This window comes from Lipotes vexillifer, unplaced genomic scaffold, assembly GCF_000442215.2.
Source record: "Lipotes vexillifer unplaced genomic scaffold, Lipotes_vexillifer_v1.1 scaffold785, whole genome shotgun sequence".
Taxonomy (NCBI): domain Eukaryota; kingdom Metazoa; phylum Chordata; class Mammalia; order Artiodactyla; family Lipotidae; genus Lipotes; species Lipotes vexillifer.
In genome coordinates, this window is record NW_006791778.1 from 1,300,417 (window position 1) to 1,320,425 (window position 20,009).

The 20,009-nt window shown below is 36.3% G+C and overlaps 1 protein-coding gene across 1 annotated transcript in view; it reads right to left on the reverse strand.

Moving 5' to 3' along the window:
• The window catches only part of SIK2 (salt inducible kinase 2), a 130,013-nt gene extending 110,004 nt beyond the window's left edge, over positions 1-20,009 (reverse strand). Inside the window, exons 1-3 of the mRNA XM_007464661.1 lie at positions 19,830-20,009; positions 7,501-7,617; positions 4,562-4,625 (exon numbers count right to left, since the gene is read on the reverse strand). Coding sequence (XP_007464723.1) covers positions 4,562-4,625; positions 7,501-7,617; positions 19,830-19,964 — 316 coding nt within the window. The 5' untranslated portion in view covers positions 19,965-20,009. The remainder of the gene's footprint in view (positions 1-4,561; positions 4,626-7,500; positions 7,618-19,829) is intronic.

A 20,009-nucleotide genomic window follows, 5' to 3' on the forward strand; every position in this document is an offset into this window, starting at 1 on the left:
GAGGGAGGGAGGGAGACTGATTATTAATTGAGGCAATTTGGTTGTCCTTACCTAAGGATAATCTGTAGACCTATGTAAGGAATAGCTGGGCACATCCATTTACTTAGTGGAGTTATCCTATTTGCAGATTGAAGATTCTGAATTTTATCCAATAAATAATAGGAAGGTAAGTAAAGGTTAATGAACATAGTAGTAATATAACAAAAATAATAGTTGTGGAAGATTAAACAGGAAATATAACAGAAATGTACTTGACTAGAAAAGAAATAGGGTGTGGTAAAACACGAGGTCTTCATAATTGAGACATGAGGGGATGAAAGCCTAGATAAAGGTGATGACTGTGGAAACAGAAGGGTTTAATTTCAAGTTATTTTTCAAGAACACAGAGTATGACTTGCTGGCCACCTAAATACAAAACTAAGAAAAAAAAAAGGAACACAATGCCCTCCCGCACAGAGGAGGCACTAAAGGTATATTTGTAAAGAGTAATTCCAACATTATAAACATGAACATTAAATCTTAATATATAGTTCTTAATACATAGTTGAATATTGTTTCTGTGGTTCTGTTTCATCTAAAACAGACTGAAAACATTTTGGCTCAGAATTCACTTAAAACATTATACATATTTTTCATTACTTGATTAATGTTCCATGGACTGCATCTTCCCACTTCTATTTTAATGTCTTCATGGGCTTCACCTTAGAAACTCGCTGGCTTTGCCTGTAACTACTTGAATCTACAGTTTACTCTGTCTTATCTTCCATATTTACTCTAGCTATTTTACATGAAAAATCCCCAAATTATGCTTCAATTTATATAAAACAATGCGATTCAAACCTTTATCATCAATGGTCTTAGCAAGAAGTAGCAACTTAGAATATTCTATTCTCATAGAAATGACACCTAACACATAATAGCCATTTCTATCTAGTTTACTCATTAAACTACAGCCCGAAGCTTTAAAAAATATTCCAATGGGGCTTCCCTGGTGGCGCAGTGGTTGAGAGTCCGCCTGCCGATGCAGGGGACACGGGTTCGTGCCCCAGTCCGGGAAGATCCCACATGCTGCGGAGCGGCTGGGCCCGTGAGCCATGGCCGCTGGGGCTGCGCATCCGGAGCCTGTGCTCCGCAACAGGAGAGGCCACAACAGTGAGAGGCCCACATACCGCAAAAAACAAACAAACAAACAAAATCCTTCCCTTGACCTCAACTACCTTCCCATTTTTTTTTCTCCCTTTTTGAAGTGGAAATCCTTTTAAGAGTTTTCTGTTTGGCTCTCTCCATTTTCCTCTCTCATCTGCTCTTCAATGTAGCTTTGGCTCACTCACTCCACCAAAACAGATACAATGGTCAATTGTCATTCTTTATGTTTCTTGACTATCAGCAGCATCTGACATAGATGTTCACTCTATCCTCCTGAGAACACTTTCTTCATTTGGTTTCCAAGACACCGCATCCTCTAGGTTTTCTTCTCTGTCTTCTTTGCTAGTTCTTTCTATTTTCCTGAGGTTTTAATGTTTGAGTGCCTTGGGGATCAGACATTGGTCTCTCTCCTAATCATATTCTCTACTTGGGTGGTCTCCATCCTACTGATTCTACTCATTCAAAACATACTGTGAGTGACCACCTGGCACCATGTACACTACTGCTACCCTGGCCTGAGCCATAATCATCTCTCATTTGGGACTACTGGTCTCCTACCTGGTCTCCCTGTTTCCATCCTTGCTCACTACAATATATTCTCAACACAGCAGCCAGTGATGCTTTTAAAATGTTAGCTTAGATACAATCCCTTCTTTGCTCAAACACCTCTCTAATGGTTCCCTAATTTTATTCAAGGTAAGAGCCAAAGTCCTTACATGGTCTACAAAGCCCCCAAATCTGCCCCACTCCTGCCTCCCATTTACTTTTCTGACCTCGTCTGACCTTTCTACTATTCCTCCTTGCTAGCTCTTGCTCTTCCCTCTTGCTTGCTTCTCTCCACCTACACTGGACTTCCTGCTATTCCTTGAACACACCAAGCACACTGCTGCCTCGGGGGCTTTGCATTTATTCTTCCCTCTCCTTGGGCCACCCTCTCTTCCCCATATCTATATGGCTGTGCTTTCTAGCCTGTTCAAATGTTAGTGAGGCCTTCCCTGACCACTCTATTTCATACTGCAATCAACTCTCCCACTCCACATGCCCCCTTCCTTGCTTTATTTCTATAGCATGTACCACCATCTAGTACACTATACAGTTTACTTATTTTGCATATTCTCTCTCTCCCCACACTGAAAGGCAAGGTTCCTGAGAAAAGGAATTTTTGTCTGTTTTCTTCATTGTGGTACTCTTCCCACACAGAACAGTGTGGGACATATAGTCAGCTTTCAATAAAGATTTCTTGAAAGACAATTAATATGGTGTAGCCAGCATTGCAAACCAGATCTTTTTGGCTTCAAAGCCCACACCATTCTATTAAAACTTCAGCTAAGAAGCTTCTAGTTGAAACAAATAGCTAAAGAATTTAAATAACTTGAAGACATAGAAATAGCAACTATCCAAAATGAAATGCAGACAGAAAGAGGAATTTTCAAAATTGGAATCAGTGAGCAGTGGGAGGATTTCAAACAGCCTAATATATGTGCAATTGGAGTCTTTGACAAAGAGGCCAGCAAAATAATGGCTGAAAATTTTCTGAATCTGATGGAAACTTAACATTCACAGATTCAAGGAGCTCAATGAACACCAACCATAAGAATCATGAAGAAAACCACACAAAGGCACATCATAATCAAACTGTTAAAACCAGTGGTAAACAGAAAATCCTGAAAGCAGCCAGAGGAAAAAAAGGCACATTATATACAGGAGAATAAAGGAAAAGGATGACAGCAGATTTCTTGTCAGAAATAATGCAAATGAGAAGACAGTGGAGCAATATCTTTAAAGCACTGAAAGGAAAAAAGTCAACCTAGAATTACATACCCAGTACGAATATCATTTAAAAATAGACAAAATAAGGATTGTTTTAGACATACAAGAGCTGAAAGATTTCATCGCCAACAGACCTGCACTGCAAGAAATACTAAATAAAGTCCTTCAGGCAGAAGAAAAATGATACCAGATAAAAATATGTATCCATATAAAGGAATGAAGATGAAAACATGCATCTACATACAGAGATGTGGCAATGGTAACTCCACTAGTAAATGTAAAAGATTTTTTAAAATATTGAAATCTCTTTAAAACATAATTGACTTTTTAAACAAAATTAATGACACTGTATTTTGTGTTTTATAAAATAGGTATAAATAAAATGTATGACAAAGAAATAACAGTGAGGAAGGGTTAAACAGAAGTATATTATTGCCAGGTTCTTACACTCTATGTGAAGTGGTGAATATTACTTGAAGGTAGACTGTAAGTTAAAGACTTGTACATGAATGTTCATAGCAATTCGTGTGTAACAGCCCCAAACTGAAACCAACCCAAATGTCTATCCATACATGAATGGATATTTACAAAATTGGATATTTACAAAATTGGATACTACTTATAATAAAATGAAACAATATGTTATTACGTGCAACAAAATGGATGAATCATAAAATAATTAAACTGAGAAAAAGAAACCAGACAAAGAAAGGGTACAGACTATATAAGCACCTTTATATAATAAAACTGTAGAAGACATAAACTAATCTATAGTGACAGAAAACAAATCAGTGCTTGCCTGGTGGTGAGGTGGGGCAAGAAAGATTACAAAGGGTCACAAAGAAACTTCTGTGGTGGTGGTCTGTTTCACACATCTGTGTGTGAAAACTTATTAAATTGTACACATTATATGTGTGCAATTTACTGTATGTGAATTCTTCAATAAAGCTGTTTAAAAAACAATTTTGGACTAAATTTAGGTAAAAAACAAAATATTTAGACTACCTACAGTGTTCCTGCTCCATAAAGTAAAAATAAAATAGATGAAAGCTAAAACCAATAAAATAGTTATAATTTTTTAAGGGTTAGAATGGATCATAGAAACCAATTAATCAAATATTTTTTTATTAGAGACAAAGGAACTGAGTCCCAGAGAGGTTTAGTGACTTCCCAGAGGTCTTAGAGCTAAAGTTAACAGCTTACTAAACTATAAGATCCACAATAGCAGGGACTGTGTTATTTAGGTCACCACTGTATCCCCTACACCTAATACAATGTCTGAGACATAGTACAAGCTCAATAAGTATCTGACTATCTTTACCCTGGAAAGAAAGGTAAAAAGGAAGATAAAGGAAAGAAAATCTCCTTTGCAATATGACTGAAAGTTTCCCCCTATCTTTGATTCTCCAATCTCTTTAACACAGATAAAAGAATTAAGCAATAGCTTTAATATCATAAATACAAGAGACTAAATTATATTCCATATTTTTAGCTTACTGGATATTTTATTATGTTCTAATGCTTAAAAATTTCTAATTCATGTTAGCAACTTTTAAACAAGCAGGAGAATTAATAGAAGATACTCTATTCATAAAGCTTACTGACATTTTCAAATTTAAAAAAAAATGGAAAGAAATGTGCTTACCAAAAATTTCTCCATTTTTGGCATATTCTGTCACAAGGTACAACATGCTTTTGGTCTCCATTACCTATTGATAAATAATTCCACATTAGTCTCACAGGAAAAGACTGCAACATTCTATGGAGTTACCTAAATTAAAACTACTAATAAAAGTATTAAGTTATGAATAATTCAGAAGGTGGTGAGGTTTACAAGACTGACAATATCCTTATGCTAATATTTTTGTGAAAAATCTAGACCCTTCATCTTCCAAATGTGGTCCACAGACCAGCAGCAGGAGCAGCGGCACTGCCCAGGCTTCTTTTAGAAATGCAAAATCTCAGGTCCCATGCCAGACCTACTGACAAAGAATTTTCATTTTAACAAAATCTTCAGGTGACTATAATGCACATTCACATTTGAAAAATACTAATATAGGTAACAGGAATTTTGAAGATCAACTTTTCACCTCCTCACTGACTTTTCTAGCTGTGTTATATGGTAGAGCTTATAAAATAGAGCTCAGGTAATCTGGCCGTAACCTAGCTAATCTGGCACAATGTGGTAGTGCTCCTACTATACTTTCACATTTTTATGAAGTACTGTTATTTTAAAACATTGTTCAAAAGCTTCTTCATAGCTCCACTGCTATACACTTTTATTTAAATTAGTTTTTCTAAATTCAGAAAGGAACATACATACTGGCACATGCTAACAATGCAATATTTAAGTGCTATCTACTGAAAGGCTAAAAAGTAATTTTGCTCTAACATTTAAGTTTAGGACTATTCCTAAAACAGGTCCGAAAACTAAGAGCTACCTAGAATTTGGGTCTAAACAAGTCCAACAGTAAGTTAATGTAACTGATTATTGGAGTTCATATAAAGACAGAATTATCATGTGAATCGTGGTAGTTTTTTGGTTTGTTTGTTTTGTTTTTTAATTGAAGTATAGTTGAAGAATCATGGTAGTTTTAACCTCAGTTTGAGTTATGGGTCATCAGACTTCTAAGGATGTGATTAGTTTCTTATAAGTATCCTCTTTAGGGAAAAAAAAAAGAAGCCTAAGGGGAGAAACACTGACATAACTTTGCTCTAAGAGGCCCTCTGCAGTTTTAGGAATTGTTTTGAGTGGCACACCATAGTCTCTCATTCTCAACTAACAGTAATGCTCTCCAATGGTCTCCACATGGTTCACATTGTAAATCTCTATTGATAAAGTCATTTAGCCAAATATATACATGTATGTATGTATACAGGTAAATATATATATACACATATATGTATATATATTTATGAATATATACACACAGAGACACAAATTACATACTTGTGCCATTTTATAAATATATTATATACATTATAAGAGGCACACAAGACGATAAATATAAAAGATAAACAGAATTAGAAGTTCTAATATTTTCTTATTATACCCCAAAGGATACTTGTGCTAACCAATTTGAGTGCACAGAGTAGTGTGCTAGCACTAGCTCTCTGAGGAAAAAAAAGAGCCTGACTTGTAAACCAATTTCTGTGGTGTAAAAATACTCCTACCATCGCTGATTTTGAGCTATTGACACTAACATGGTGTTAACTGGCTCACAAAAGTTCTGAAAATTTAACCATCAGCTCTCACAAGCAAGTACAGGCTGAGCCCAGCACACCACTAGGTACACACATCATACTTTGGAGATCAAAGTCATAGACTAGCATACTATAATATTTTAGCTTAAAAACAGTTTTCCAATATAAAAATTCTAAATATTAATGAATATAAATATAAAAAAAGGGTTTTGTATTACATTATCATTCTTAAATATAAATTACTCTTCAAAAATCTGAGAAAGGGCCTCCCTGGTGGCGCAGTGGTTGAGAGTCCGCCTGCCGATGCAGGGGATACGGGTTCGTGCCCCGGTCTGGGAGGATCCCACATGCCGCGTAGCGGCTGGGCCTGTGAGCCGTGGCCGCTGGGCTTGCGCGTCCGGCAACGGGAAAGGCCGCGACAGTGAGAGGCCCACATATCGCAAAAAAAAAAAAAAAATCTGAGAAAAATCTTCCTTTTACAAAAACATGGCTTGGGCTTCCCTGGTGGTGCAGTGGTTAAGAATCCACCTGCCAATGTGGGGGACACGGGTTCAAGCCCTGGTCCGGGAAGATCCTACATGCTGTGGAGCAACTGAAGCCGTGCACCACAACTACTGAGCCTGCGCTCTAGAGCCCGCAAGCCACAACTACTGAGCCCGTGTGCTACAACTACTGAAGCCTGTGCACCTAGAGCCCATGCTCAGCAACAAGAGAAGCCACCGCAATAAGAAGCCTGTGCACCGCAATGAAGAGTTGTCCCCACTCACCACAGCCAGAGAGAGCCCACGCACAGCAGTGAAGACCCAACACAGCCAAAAATAAAATAAATTTTAAAAAACAACAACAAAAAAAACATGGCTTTACACTTGAAAGAGGTGTAGCTTATTTAAAAAAAACCTGTATCTTAATAAAGTTAATTAAAAAAAAAACTTATTTACTTTATCTGACAAAAGAACCCCCCAAAAATAAACATTTGGCTCTAGGTATTATAAAGTATGCTACTAAGTAATATACTATTTTAGCCTTTGTATTTCATAAAACATAAACAATATATTTTTTAAGTAAGCAAAACTGCCATATCCTCATTAATGGTACCACCACCAAAACCCAGCAGGTTTAAGCATGTTATCATAAATGCACAACTACAAACTTTGTAATCAAATAACTTACAGTCTGAGAAACAACTTAAAATTAAGCTGCTAGTAGTTTTTTATTTCTTAATTTTTAATTTAAATATAGAAAAATGGATGTATTCAGATGAATAAAAGCATATAGTTATCTTTTTATAGACTGAAAAAACTAACATAAAAGAGAAAAATGATGATGTAAAATAGAGTATTGAACGTAAAAAGCATGGAGAGGTGTAAAGCTAAGTCATACCTGATAAAGTTTGATTATGTGAGGATGGTCTAACATTTTCATTATTTGTACTTCTCGGTAGATTTTCTCAAGGTTCACTGCATCCAGCTGAGACTTATCTATTATTTTTATCGCCACCTGCATCCCAGACACAAATAAATACAATTAGTATACAATGGTTAACATTTCCAGTTAAGAATCTTTTAAAAAAATGACATCTAAGACTTTGCCTGTAGGTCCCTGTGACAATGATAACTAGCTTAAATTCAATGCTCATTCATTCATCATTCGACAAGTATTTCTTAAACATCTACCATGTATAAGGCACTGTGGCAGATTGTTTGGGAGTGTCTTTAATGTGCTATGAAGAATAACCCTGCAAAGTTACTTTAATAAAACATACTTCTCTTTCAGTACAACTATAACTCCTTATTCCATTTAAAAACCGAAAAAATAAAATCTCAGCAGTTTCAATTAGTTATCATCCCACTGCAAAGTACCTATAAAACAAATGATCAGCCAAGTAAAAGATAGTTTCTTTTATACTGAAATACAATTGTTTTAGAAAAGCAAGTGATAGGTTCCAAAGCATAGAGATACCTTTCTGGAAAAAAACTAAGTGTAAATAATTAAAACTCATCTACATGAAAAGATACCAATTGGATTAAATTTTTTAAAAAAAATCAAGTGCAAAAACTCAAATGTTAGTAATCACACTAAATTTTTACTTCCTTAAAGGAATTTGATTTCAAAAAATGTGACCTCTTCCTGTCATAACTAGATAGGAACCCAAACCACTCAAAAGTTAACAATTTGAAGGAAATGCATCTGAAGGTGAATAACTAGGTAGTCAGAAATCAATAATCGCGTACTTTCTTCATGGAACCAAAAAGAACTAATTTTTAAAAATTAGTATTTGGCATTTGGTTAGGAAACAAGCCATTCTGACTCAGATAAAACTTTCAGAAAATTGGGAACTACCCAAACTTCAACAAGCTCTGAAAAAACTCTGAAATGTACTTCACATTCTACCCAAAAGCATTCTGAACATAATTCGGTCTTATGTTGTTGTTTCAGGGTAATTTTTTATATCAATTATTGTATGTGGTATAATAATTCAATACTCCTAAAAGGTAAACAAGAAAATAGGACTCAACCTGTCAACTCACTTAATTCCCTTAAGCTCCTGTTAATACGTTTTTTCTTCTTTCATTACAGTTGCCCTGTCCTTTCCTGTTATCTCTTAAAGTTCTACAGTAAGGTTTACTTCTTACCTTTCTCTATTTCTATTTTGCTGTCCATTGCTTGTTTCCTAATTTCAATTAATTGTAACTCATAGAAGAACTCAAGCTTCTCAAGGGAAATAAGATTACTAAACATGACAGGTAAAATTAAATTTATTGTCTAAGAAGAAAGGGGGTAGCTCCTTCTCTAGGCAGTAAAGATTGCAGGTTTTGTGATAGCTATTTTCATTATGTTTGGTGGTATTTTACTTATTCCCATATCAAAATATTCTAGAAAGTAAAAAGTGCTAAACTTTGACTGCTAGGGGAGTGACTGATTAATATTGTACTTGCTAGTAGGAACATTATTGAACCACCTCAAACCAATACATGTAAGGTGACCACCCTGCCCAACTACAGTATGACAGAATACAGGATTATCAGTTATTTTGGGTAACTTTGGGTAAAAGCTGCCAGATAAAAAGATAAGTGTATATTTTAATTTTCTCAACATTCCTTAGGAAGGTAACATGGAGTTTCATAGACATGCACATTTTGAAGAAAATTTCTTGCCCTACAATTTCTGGAGTGCATCTACATACCAGCAGTCCCTCCCCAACAAAAAGCTTTTATAATGAAATCGGTCACAATTAACTAATAAACAGAAAAAAAAATAAATAGAAAGGAATCATGGTTTAAAAAATCTCAGCATGGTTATTGTCATTAAGAAAATTTTTTATTATATATACCTTGAGCATCATATTTAATGTTAAAGAAAAAGTTTAAATACTAAATACCAATTAAAGTGAGGTATTACCAAGAGATTTCTCCTCTTTGACACTCTTTTGGAATCTAGGCCTCAAATAATGAAAAAGTGAAAAATATATAAGTTATTTAATTAAATTTTATTAAGTTATAAACTTCATTATTTAACTGTTCTCAGCCAAAAAATTCTCTAATGACAAAATATAATTCTCTTCTCAATTTTATCTTGGGTCAAAGACTGTATATATGTGGACCACAAGGCTATATATTTATATCTTCACACTGTTACCCCTTGTTTGTAAGGCTGCTTTCAGGGGATTATGAAAAAGTAGATTGTGTGTTAGCATGCTCCTTGTAATAGTTAGGGCTAGTCTAACTGCTATAACAAGTAGACCCCAAAACGTATACTGATTTGAACATAACGGAAGTTTATTTTTCATGCAGCAAAACTGGACGGGTAAAGAAGTTAGCAGGTAGCCCTCTTCCATGCAGGCATACAAAGTATACAAGGAGTCTTTATTACCTTTAAAGGGTTAAATAAAGGTGGTAAAGGGTAAAGGATAGACAGTCCTGGGAATTCCCAGGTGGTCCAGTGGCTAGGACTCTGTGCTTTCACTTCAGGGGGCCTGGGTTCAATCCCTGGTCGGGGAACTAAGATCCCACAAGCCACGCAGCTCATGGCTGAAGAAAAAAAAGGATAGACAGCCCTGAAGGTCATCCCCATTCCAGTCAGACAGAAGGAGAAAAAAGCTTGGAGGAGCCCTCTTGAGAGGTTTTTATGGGCCAGTCCTGGAAGTGGCACACAATAGTTAAAACTTAGTCATATGACCATACCTAAATGTAATGGAGGCCAAGAAACATTTGAGCTGTAGGTCCAGGAAGAAGAGGAAAGAGTGGATTTTTTTGGTGATCCTAGTCGTCTCTGCTATACACTTCCAGGTAATTTCTTAACAATGGGACTCTTTACCAAGTACTTCCCAGAAATATGATGATGACTTTCACAATTGTACAGCACTTTTTAATTTAACATGATACTTTCACATATTTTATCTCATTTATATCTCATTTTTTTGAAGTAAATGGAACAAGCAGTACACTCATGAGTTGATGAAACTGAAGTTCAAAAGATGTTACATAATCTACAAAGGTTCTAAAGCTCAAGTGAATTAATGGCAAAAAACCCACAGGCCTTCTAACTTCAAGTTCCATCTTTTCACTCTTCAATGAGCCTATTATTCACACATTTACTGAGCACCTGTTGTATGCCCGGAATTATGCCCAGGATACAAAAATGAACAATATATGATTCCTACCTTCAAGGAACTTAATAGGTCTGTGAGAACAAAGAGAACACATTTTGGAAAACAAATTTAATGAACAACAAAAATCTGCATCGGGGGATTTCCCCAATGCTGTACGAAATTCTGAATTTACAAAAGAGTTGTTCTCCACTAGTTCATTTTAAAGATAACTATGGGGCTGCCCTGGTGGCGCAGTGGTTGACAGTCAGCCTACTGATGCAGGGGACATGGGTTTGTGCCCCAGTCAGGGAAGATCCCACATGCCACGGAGCAGCTGGGCCCATGAGCCATGGCCGTCGAGCCTGCGCGTCCGGAGCCTGTGCTCCGTAGCGGGAGAGGCCACAACAGTGAGAGGGCTGCGTACCACAAAACACACACACACACACACACAAAAGATAACTATGAACTTAGATTTCTGGGAACTTCCTCTCTGCATCCCTTCTCTACTTAGTTCTGAACATAGAACCAAGGACAAAATCTCATGGTTACAACAAAGTCAAGCAAGGGACTCCAAATCAAAGGATCCTTTTTTTGGTGTTGCTCATCTAAATTATTCAACTCTCTAATTCCCAATTATGCATACAATATCTTAAAAAAACTTTCAAGAATTTATATGGTGATAAAAAATTAATATTTCTTCTGCTAGGACACAAAAGGAAGGTTTCCTATACAACTTTGGAGAGTGTATTGGATAAACTAGGATAATTACTATCAAACTAAATCCCATGTAAAGTAGCAACACTGGATATTCAACCTCATAAATAGGAAAATGTATATATACCTAATATAACGTTACATGTCAATTATATCTCAAAAATACTTTTTCAAATTATATTCATAAAGATGAAAAGACATCCTTGTGAGCTAAAATCAATGAGATGGCCATTTTTATATATTGTTAGTAGGAATATAAAATTGGTTATAATTTTTCTGGAAGGTGATTTGGCAATCTTTTGCAAGAACCTTAAAAATCATCCATCCCATTTAGCCTAAGCCTTCTATTTCTGAGCAGTTATTTGTAGAAAATGATCTGAAATGATGATGAAGATTTGTGTGTAAATATATTCAAGAGTATTTTTTATAATATAAAAAATAGAAATAATAATTGGGAAATAAGTACATGATTTATGGTAGGTTTATATTATGACCATTATACAGCTATTAAAATAGTTCCTTTTAATAATATGGAGAAATGACGAGACTAAAATATTAAATTAAAAAATCAGGATATCATTGCAGTCTCAACACAAGGTATATATAGAAAAAGACCAATAAAAACTAGATATCAGTATGACAAAAATGTTATTGGTGGGTGAAAAAAAAATCATGAATTATTTTATTTTCCTGATTTACTTTTCAGTGCAATTTTTCTTCAATGAGCATGAACTACTTTTTTAATAAGAAAAAAAAAGAAAAGCGAAATGAAGTTATATTTATTATATATGCTAACTTCTCCATCTGTGAAACATTAGTCATTTTCATTTTATTATTTTTCTAAGTTCTCTATAAAATGGTTATATTATTTAATAAGATTTAAATATTAATTATGAAGACTATATACACAGAAATGTTTTCAACGTTAAGTAAAAAAAAAATGTAGAAGTAACAACTATGTAAAATACAAATGTGCAAGGAAGACAAAGAATTAAATGTAAGAGCAGAAATGAAATAGTGTTAAGCTGATGGATAAAAGGGATTTTTTCAAGTTTCAAAATGTAATTTAATGGTACACTTTTTGATACTTTTAGAAAAAATTATTTCACTTCTCATAAAAGAAATATTAATCTCATGCACTTAAAGAAACCACACACAAAACTGGCTTTGGGGGACTTTATAAGGAAGTTACACAATAAGAGCTATCCTTCTAGTAAAAAATCAGAAAGGATTAACATATGTTTGCTGTCTCAGGTAATATGTGGTTCAGTGCTATTTACTACTAATACACTAATTCTACACTGTCCTTCTTAAGTACCAAGTAGCAAAATCCCTACCATATAATTAGACCTCTGAAATTTAAAAAATGAACGCACTTTTCAAGCTTATACATCAAATCACAGGCAGAATCAGAACATACCAGCCTATTGTTTGATTGAATAGTGATTGTGATTGAGTGGTCTACAATGAAAGGGTTTCTGAAAGCAGTAAAGTCAGTAATAAAACTGACATGGAGTTCTCCAGTTATCCTTTAAGAATAAATAAATTCAATTTTTTTTCCAGTTTAAAATTTGACTTTTAAAATGTAAGAATTTATACAATAAAATAAATCCTCATTAAAATTTAATCTGACTTTTATAATGGTGGGTAAGGAAAAGAGATTGGAGGAAAGGTAAATGTCACTACACTTTTAGATCCATAAAAATTGAACAGAGAATTTTTAAGACTATAAAAGAAATGATTAAAAATAATCTATTTTAGGGCTTCCCTGGTGGCGCAGTGGTTGAGAGTCTGCCTGCTGATGCAGGGAACACGGGTTTGTGCCCCGGTCCGGGAGGATCCCACATGCCGTGGAGCGGCTGGGCCCGTGAGCCATGGCCGCGGAGCCTGCGCGTCCGGAGCCTGTGCTCCGCAATGGGAGAGGCCACAACAGTGAGGGGCCCTCGTACCGCAAAAACAAACAAACAAACAAAAAATAATCTATCTTAAAAAGTACTTAAATAAATCAACAAAAAGACAACTCAATTAAAAAAACTGGCCAAAAGACAAAAAGCAATTCACAAGAGAAATGTAAACAGTTATCTTATAAAACTGTAATCAAAGTAAATCAAAGAAATGCAAATTCAAATAAAAATATTGTTTTTCCCTATCAAACTGGGAAAGATTTAAAAAATATGTATTCTTCCTGACAAAAATTATTAGGTACTCCTTTTTTGGAGGTAATTTGGCATCTCATGCCATCAGATACGGATGTAAGGACATACTCCCTGACCCAAGAATTCCACTGCTATGGGATTATCCTGAGGAAATAATCAGATAGATGCACAAAGATGTATATACAGGAATGTGCTCTGAAATATTATTTTAGAAAGAGAAACAGCAAGAGAGAGAAATAATCTAAATGTTCAATAACAGGAAATTGATTAAATGAAATACAGAGAGTCATATGCAAGGATACTATTTAACCATGCTTTAGACATTATTTTTTTAAACTTGGGGAAATGTTAATAACAGATTTAGTAAAAAACACAGATTATATGTATAGATGACATCAATTTTATTATATATATATTAATATATGTGAATAGCTAAGAGGATATGAACCAAATATTAACAGTGGTTGTCTCTTGGTCTGGATGGTGGAATTAAAATAAGAATGTTTATTTTCTTCTTCAAGTTTTTCAACAATGTCTACAAAGAACATACATATCTTTTGTAATTGGGGGAAAAATACATAAATACTATGTTTACTTTAAAGAAGAAAAAACAAATTTTCAGTTTAATTCATCCAAGATTCACATGTTAACCTGTTTAAAGTATTTTTAAAATGTTTTTTAAAATGAAAAGTTTCTGATGAAATTCCCAAATGTAACCGTCTTTCACGCTTCCAGTAAACTCAAACTGGATATATGGGCTGCTTCTCTTTGAAGGGTGGGAAGGCATTCCCCACAAATGTCCTGTATAAAGGAACTTTTACATAAATGACATATTTTAAAAATATGGAGGTGGAAAGTAGAAGAGGTATTAGGTACACTAAAGAGGAAAGAAAGATATCTTAATGAATTTCTGGAATCCATTTGGCTCCAAGGAAATGAATCGCCATCAGTAGTGGGCCATAAATCAAATAACATCATGTGAATCCAGGAATCGAGGCCAGTTTCAGTTATTTCCAAATAAATGGTTTCTTAATTGCCTGATGACTGGGACAGAATTTCCCAGTGGAATTAAAAGCAGAATGCATGAAACTCTGTTAAGCATTTCTACAGAATATAAAAATTTATACAACTCTTATTTTGCATGTTTGTCTCCCCCTCCTCCCAAAGAACAGATCATTCTGAACAATATGTAGCAGAATAAACTTGTCACATTTTACTTGTCTGGAGTGCCAAGAAACTAAAGAACAATTTCTAGTAAAGCATATATGCTCCATGAAAAATCTAATTTTTATTTCAACACACAGTTAAACATCATACATAGGCCTAGATACAAACATTACTGGTTAACTTATTTGGTAACAATTCCTCCTGTTGCACATAGTACAGCTGCTTCTTGACATCTGGAATATTTTACAGAACAAGATTAACACCAAGACTACAGAGGGGAGTCTTAAAATTTTAAAGCAAAATATAAAATTCAAATGTATTAAAAAATTGAGTTCTCTTCCTCAAGAAATACCATAATCAGGGTGTAATATGCCCTTCTTTTGTTTCTACCTTTGCTCTAAAAATGCAATTTTGTACTTAACTATTTGGAAAGCTTTAAAAATGCTTACAATTTTTTTTTTTTTTTTTTTTTTTGCGGTACGCGGGCCTCTCACTGTTGTGGCCTCTCCCGTTGCAGAGCACAGGCTCGGGACGCGCAGGCTCCGCGGCATGTGGGATCTTCCCGGACTGGGGCACGAACCCGTGTGCTCTGCATTGGCAGGCGGACTCTCAACCACTGCGCCACCAGGGAAGCCCTAAAAATGCTTACATTTTAAGGTAGTAGTTAGTTTACGAATTATGCCTAAATATAAAAGTGCCCAAATGCACACAGAATGATTTTCAGTGAAAAAAGCAGTTTTTGAAAGTCCCTTGCTATGCTTTATATTCCAGATTTTCTTAATTATAAGTAATACCTACATACCATTTTAATAAAATAATTTTCAGAATCTGTGTGAAATATCTTTAAGATTCCATGGACCACACATTCATATGCTCTTTAGCCAAGCAACACAAGAGGTATGGTATTGAGGAAAACTCAATTATCTATCACAGAAAAGGTGTGAAAATAACTAATGATGGTTATCTCTGGGTGGTGATATTATAGTTAATTCTTTTCATTTATCTTCACTTTTAAAAATGTTCAATAATAAACATGATAGATTTGATAATAAAAATACACTATTTCTTTAATGTAAAAACAATACCTTCTTACTCGGTAATTTCCCTTCTAGGAATTTACCTCCAATCTCTCCCCTCTAAAATAATTGAAAATGCAGATACAGAGTTATATACATAAAAATTATTCGCTGCAAATTATTTATTGTAAGTGAAAACTTGAAACTGCATAATGTTAAATAAGAAAATTGTTAAGTAAAATAGGATTCATCTACAAGGTAGAACACTATGCAGCCATTAAAAATGTTTAATAAAGTTATATATAATAAGCAAAATGTTTAGGCTATAATGATAAGTGGAAAAAGAAGATACAATTTATATAAGTGTATCTACCATGTGATCTCATCTATGGGGAAAAAAAGCATTAAAAAAAAAAGAAAGACTGGAGGGAAATATACCACAATGTTAAGAATGATTATTTCCACTGAGGGAGGAATTACACATGTACTTTTTTGTGCACTATATTCTTCTTGATATTTTCTACAGCAAGATTATGTTTCTTTTATAGAGACAAAAAAGTTTAAGGGCACAAATGACTTTTCTGAAATTTTACTTAACAGACAAAAAAAAACAACAAAAAACTAGTCATATGTTTAGTTAGAGGGAAAAAGTTCTTTACTAGTGCAGTATTAATAAAATACACTTCTCAAGGACACTCACAGCATAGCAAACTAGCAACCACTACTGCCTAAAATAGTTTAACAGTCTAAATGCTATTATTCTTTTTCCATTATGTTAATTTTACAAAATTAGCTACTCTAATTCATAAATCACAAACCAATACTACAAAGCTTTTATAAAGTATTATATTAAGAAGCTGGATTCTACCATCACCTGCCTTCCCTTTTGTGTGTAAAATTTACAGAGATCTAACATGAGAACACTGCTTCAGATGATGATGTAATTATATTTCTTAAACAATGTTAAGCTATTTGATAGATTAGACCAAAATGAAGATCTCTTTTGTCTACTGATTTTTTTTTTCCACCTAAAAGGCAATATTGGATCTCTCAAGCTCTGTGAAAATACATCATTTTTGAGTGATACAGAACAAGAGACGGAGAGCCAATTAAAAATAAAAGGGTCCAACTGTCCATCACTTAGCTGTTTAAACTGAACCCTAAAATTTGCCTGGAGTTCAAACTTGGGAAAAAAGACCCTTACATTTTATTTTATTTATTTATTTTTTGTGGTATGCGGGCCTCTCACCGCTGTGGCCTCTCCCGTTGCGGAGCACAGGCTCTGGACACGCAGGCTCAGCGGCCATGGCTCACGGGCCCAGCCACTCCGCGGCATACGGGATCTTCCCGGACTGGGAAACGAACCAGTGTCCCCTGCATCGGCAGGTGGACTCTCAACCACTGCGCCACCAGGGAAGTCCAAGACCCTTACATTTTAAAACACACAAACTAATATTGATGTCAGTGCATACTGTATTGAAGAAATTTTTCTAAGCAGTAAGTATAATCATGATATTTTATTGATATTGTTCTTTATGCCATATTAATTGTTCTCACTATAATTACTGTATGTTCAGCAATGAGAACCTCAAATAATGTTAAGCAACACTTTAAAGTTTCCACTATCCATCTTACTTATAGTATTTGAGGTAGTTGTTGTATTTATTAAAGATACAAATATTTACCCAGTGAATAAAGATAAAAAATACTGCTTTAAAAATCCTCATTAACAAATAGCAAACTAGAGTAAGAAACAATTGCATCTGTGCTAAACAATTCTTAATGAAAATTACAACAAAAGTTCATAGAGCAACTTTATAAAACTTGACATGTACAGGAACTTTTCTCTTCATTAATGCCTTGCTATCTCCCTCACCCCTCTCATCTTTAATATCTCCAGTTACACTAAATTACCACTCATACCCACCCATCTTAAATTCACACTATTTCTTTTTAAATGTTAAGAACACTTTCTTTAGAAAAGCAACGATAGATGGGTCCTACGGACTAGAAATTTAGCTTTTACCTTAAATCATTTTCCACAAATATACTATGCACACAATTCAGGATCTGAGTGCTCTTTCATGACCTGTGCCTTCAATTACAAATGCGTTGATCTCACTGATAGCCAAACCATGATACTACTCCACACTGCCCCCTAGCCCTACAAAATGTATCAGTTTAAAAGTTACGGTTTGAAAGGACAACCTCAAGAAAAAGTGTCAGTCACTTATGAGCTCCCCTTAAGCAGTTCTTAAATAGATACTATATTACCTAAATTTGACCTAATAAGTAACAGCTGACAATTAAGTCTTTCAATTAATACTGATAAGAGCTGATGAGAAAAAAAAATGTTATGTGCTGATGGGTTTGGAATTCTACCACCTAACAATCTAGTTCAAAAGTTCTGTAGAAGTCCTTTGTGAAATTTGTTTGATTTTTAGAGTCATTAAGCAAGGACCCATATAAAAATACACATTACAAATGCCTTCTTTTCATGTAATTAAAGGGCAAATAGCATGGCATTGGGCAATGGTTCTTTGGAGGAATGGAATTAACTTCTTTCTTTGTTTTTAAAAATGCTGGGATCAGGTTAAGTAATCTCACTATAGTCACATTATTTACCATTACAAACTTAACCTAAATTTCTAACTCTGGTAAATTTGTGAGATGAAAATTTGTGATCTTGGTCCTGATGCTAAAAAAATAAGTCGGATTTCGGCTGCCTCCGGATAAGCAGGGGAGGGCAAAAAGTGAGGATGACACAATGACATATGCCCCTTCTTTTTGGAAGTGGAATTCTTCACATTAAGCAAAACTTCTAAGAACAACAGCTACAAAAATCCCTCTAGTCTTCAAATGTCCTTTACCTTACACAGCCATTCTGAAAAAGAATTCTACGTTATATCATATCCGAACTCTGGTACATTTCGCACTAATAAGGGGAAACACTGAATAGGATGAAAACTGGAAGAAAGAAAAAAAACTGAAAAAGGGTGAAACTCCAGAACAACTACAATGAGGCACAGTAGAGTACGTCAAAAACACAAGGTTTTATTCTAAAGAACGGTTTTGTTTCTACCGTTTTTCTAAAGTATTTAATTTGCACGTCTTAAAATAGAGACCCTGAGGAGAGCAGCTCGAAGCGGTGAAAGGAACGGGGGGGCGGGTTAGGTAAGAACAGAGACTTGCGAGAAAATATGTGCGGTGCATTAGAATGTGCAATGGAGGGGGGGAATGCTAGCTTCACCGTCAGGAAGCAGTCGAGGGCTTTATGAGTAGAAAGGCAGAATATGCTGCGGCTTAAGGAACGCGTTCTCACAGCCAGAATGCACACCTGGTAAAGGGATAACCTAGGATAAGAAAGACCAACCCACCAACTGTGCAAATGCAGAGATGACCATTTTAACCAGCTCTATTGTCTGGAGTAATAGGTGGAAATGCCTCAGGCACGAGATCAAACTAGCCTGACACTAAGTCAGAGATAGTGTCTGGCAAAAAGAGAGAGAGAAGATGGACAGCGGCGGCCCGGGCATTCCCGGCCAGTGGCCCCTTCCTCGCGCGGGGGAGGGGCGCCGGGGTCCCGGGAGCCGCGCGAAGCCCAGTCCGGGGAGTCCGAGCACAGGCGGTCCCCTCCTCGGGGCTGGCGACGTCTCTCACCGCGCAGCCCAGGAGCACGGAGACTTCCCCTCCCACCCCACCCCCAGCTGAAAGCAGGGAAGACGCGGAACTTGGGCTCCAGAGCGGAGGCCACAGACCAGGTCACGGCTCGGGTGGGAGGCTCTGGGTGAAATTCCGTGTGGCCACGGTGGTGGCCTAGGAAAGGCAAAGCCCCTGCTGGTCGGGCTTCCAATCGGACGACACTGGGGTCCGGGTGACGCGGCCCCGGTCGCTGCGGCGCTCACCGACCCCTGGACCTCCTGGGTCCTCATACTCCCAGGCCCTCTCGCCTCAGCTAGTGACCCGGCCTCTCGGATCTCCCCAGGCCCCCGCTGCGGCCGCCCCTCTCGGTCAAGCTCCTCTCCAGAACCCTCGCCTCGGACGCTCCCGCCGAGCCCCGGGCCGCACCTCCGTCCTGGTGATCCGGTGTCGCCCCAGCTTCACCACGGCGAAGTTGCCTTTGCCCAGCGTGCCCTCGATTTCGTAGAACCCCACCCGGACCGGCCCGCGCTGCAAGTGCCTCGGGCCATCCGCCATGACCATGCTGGGCCCCGCTGCTAGACACTGCGGACTGGAGCGCGGGCTGGA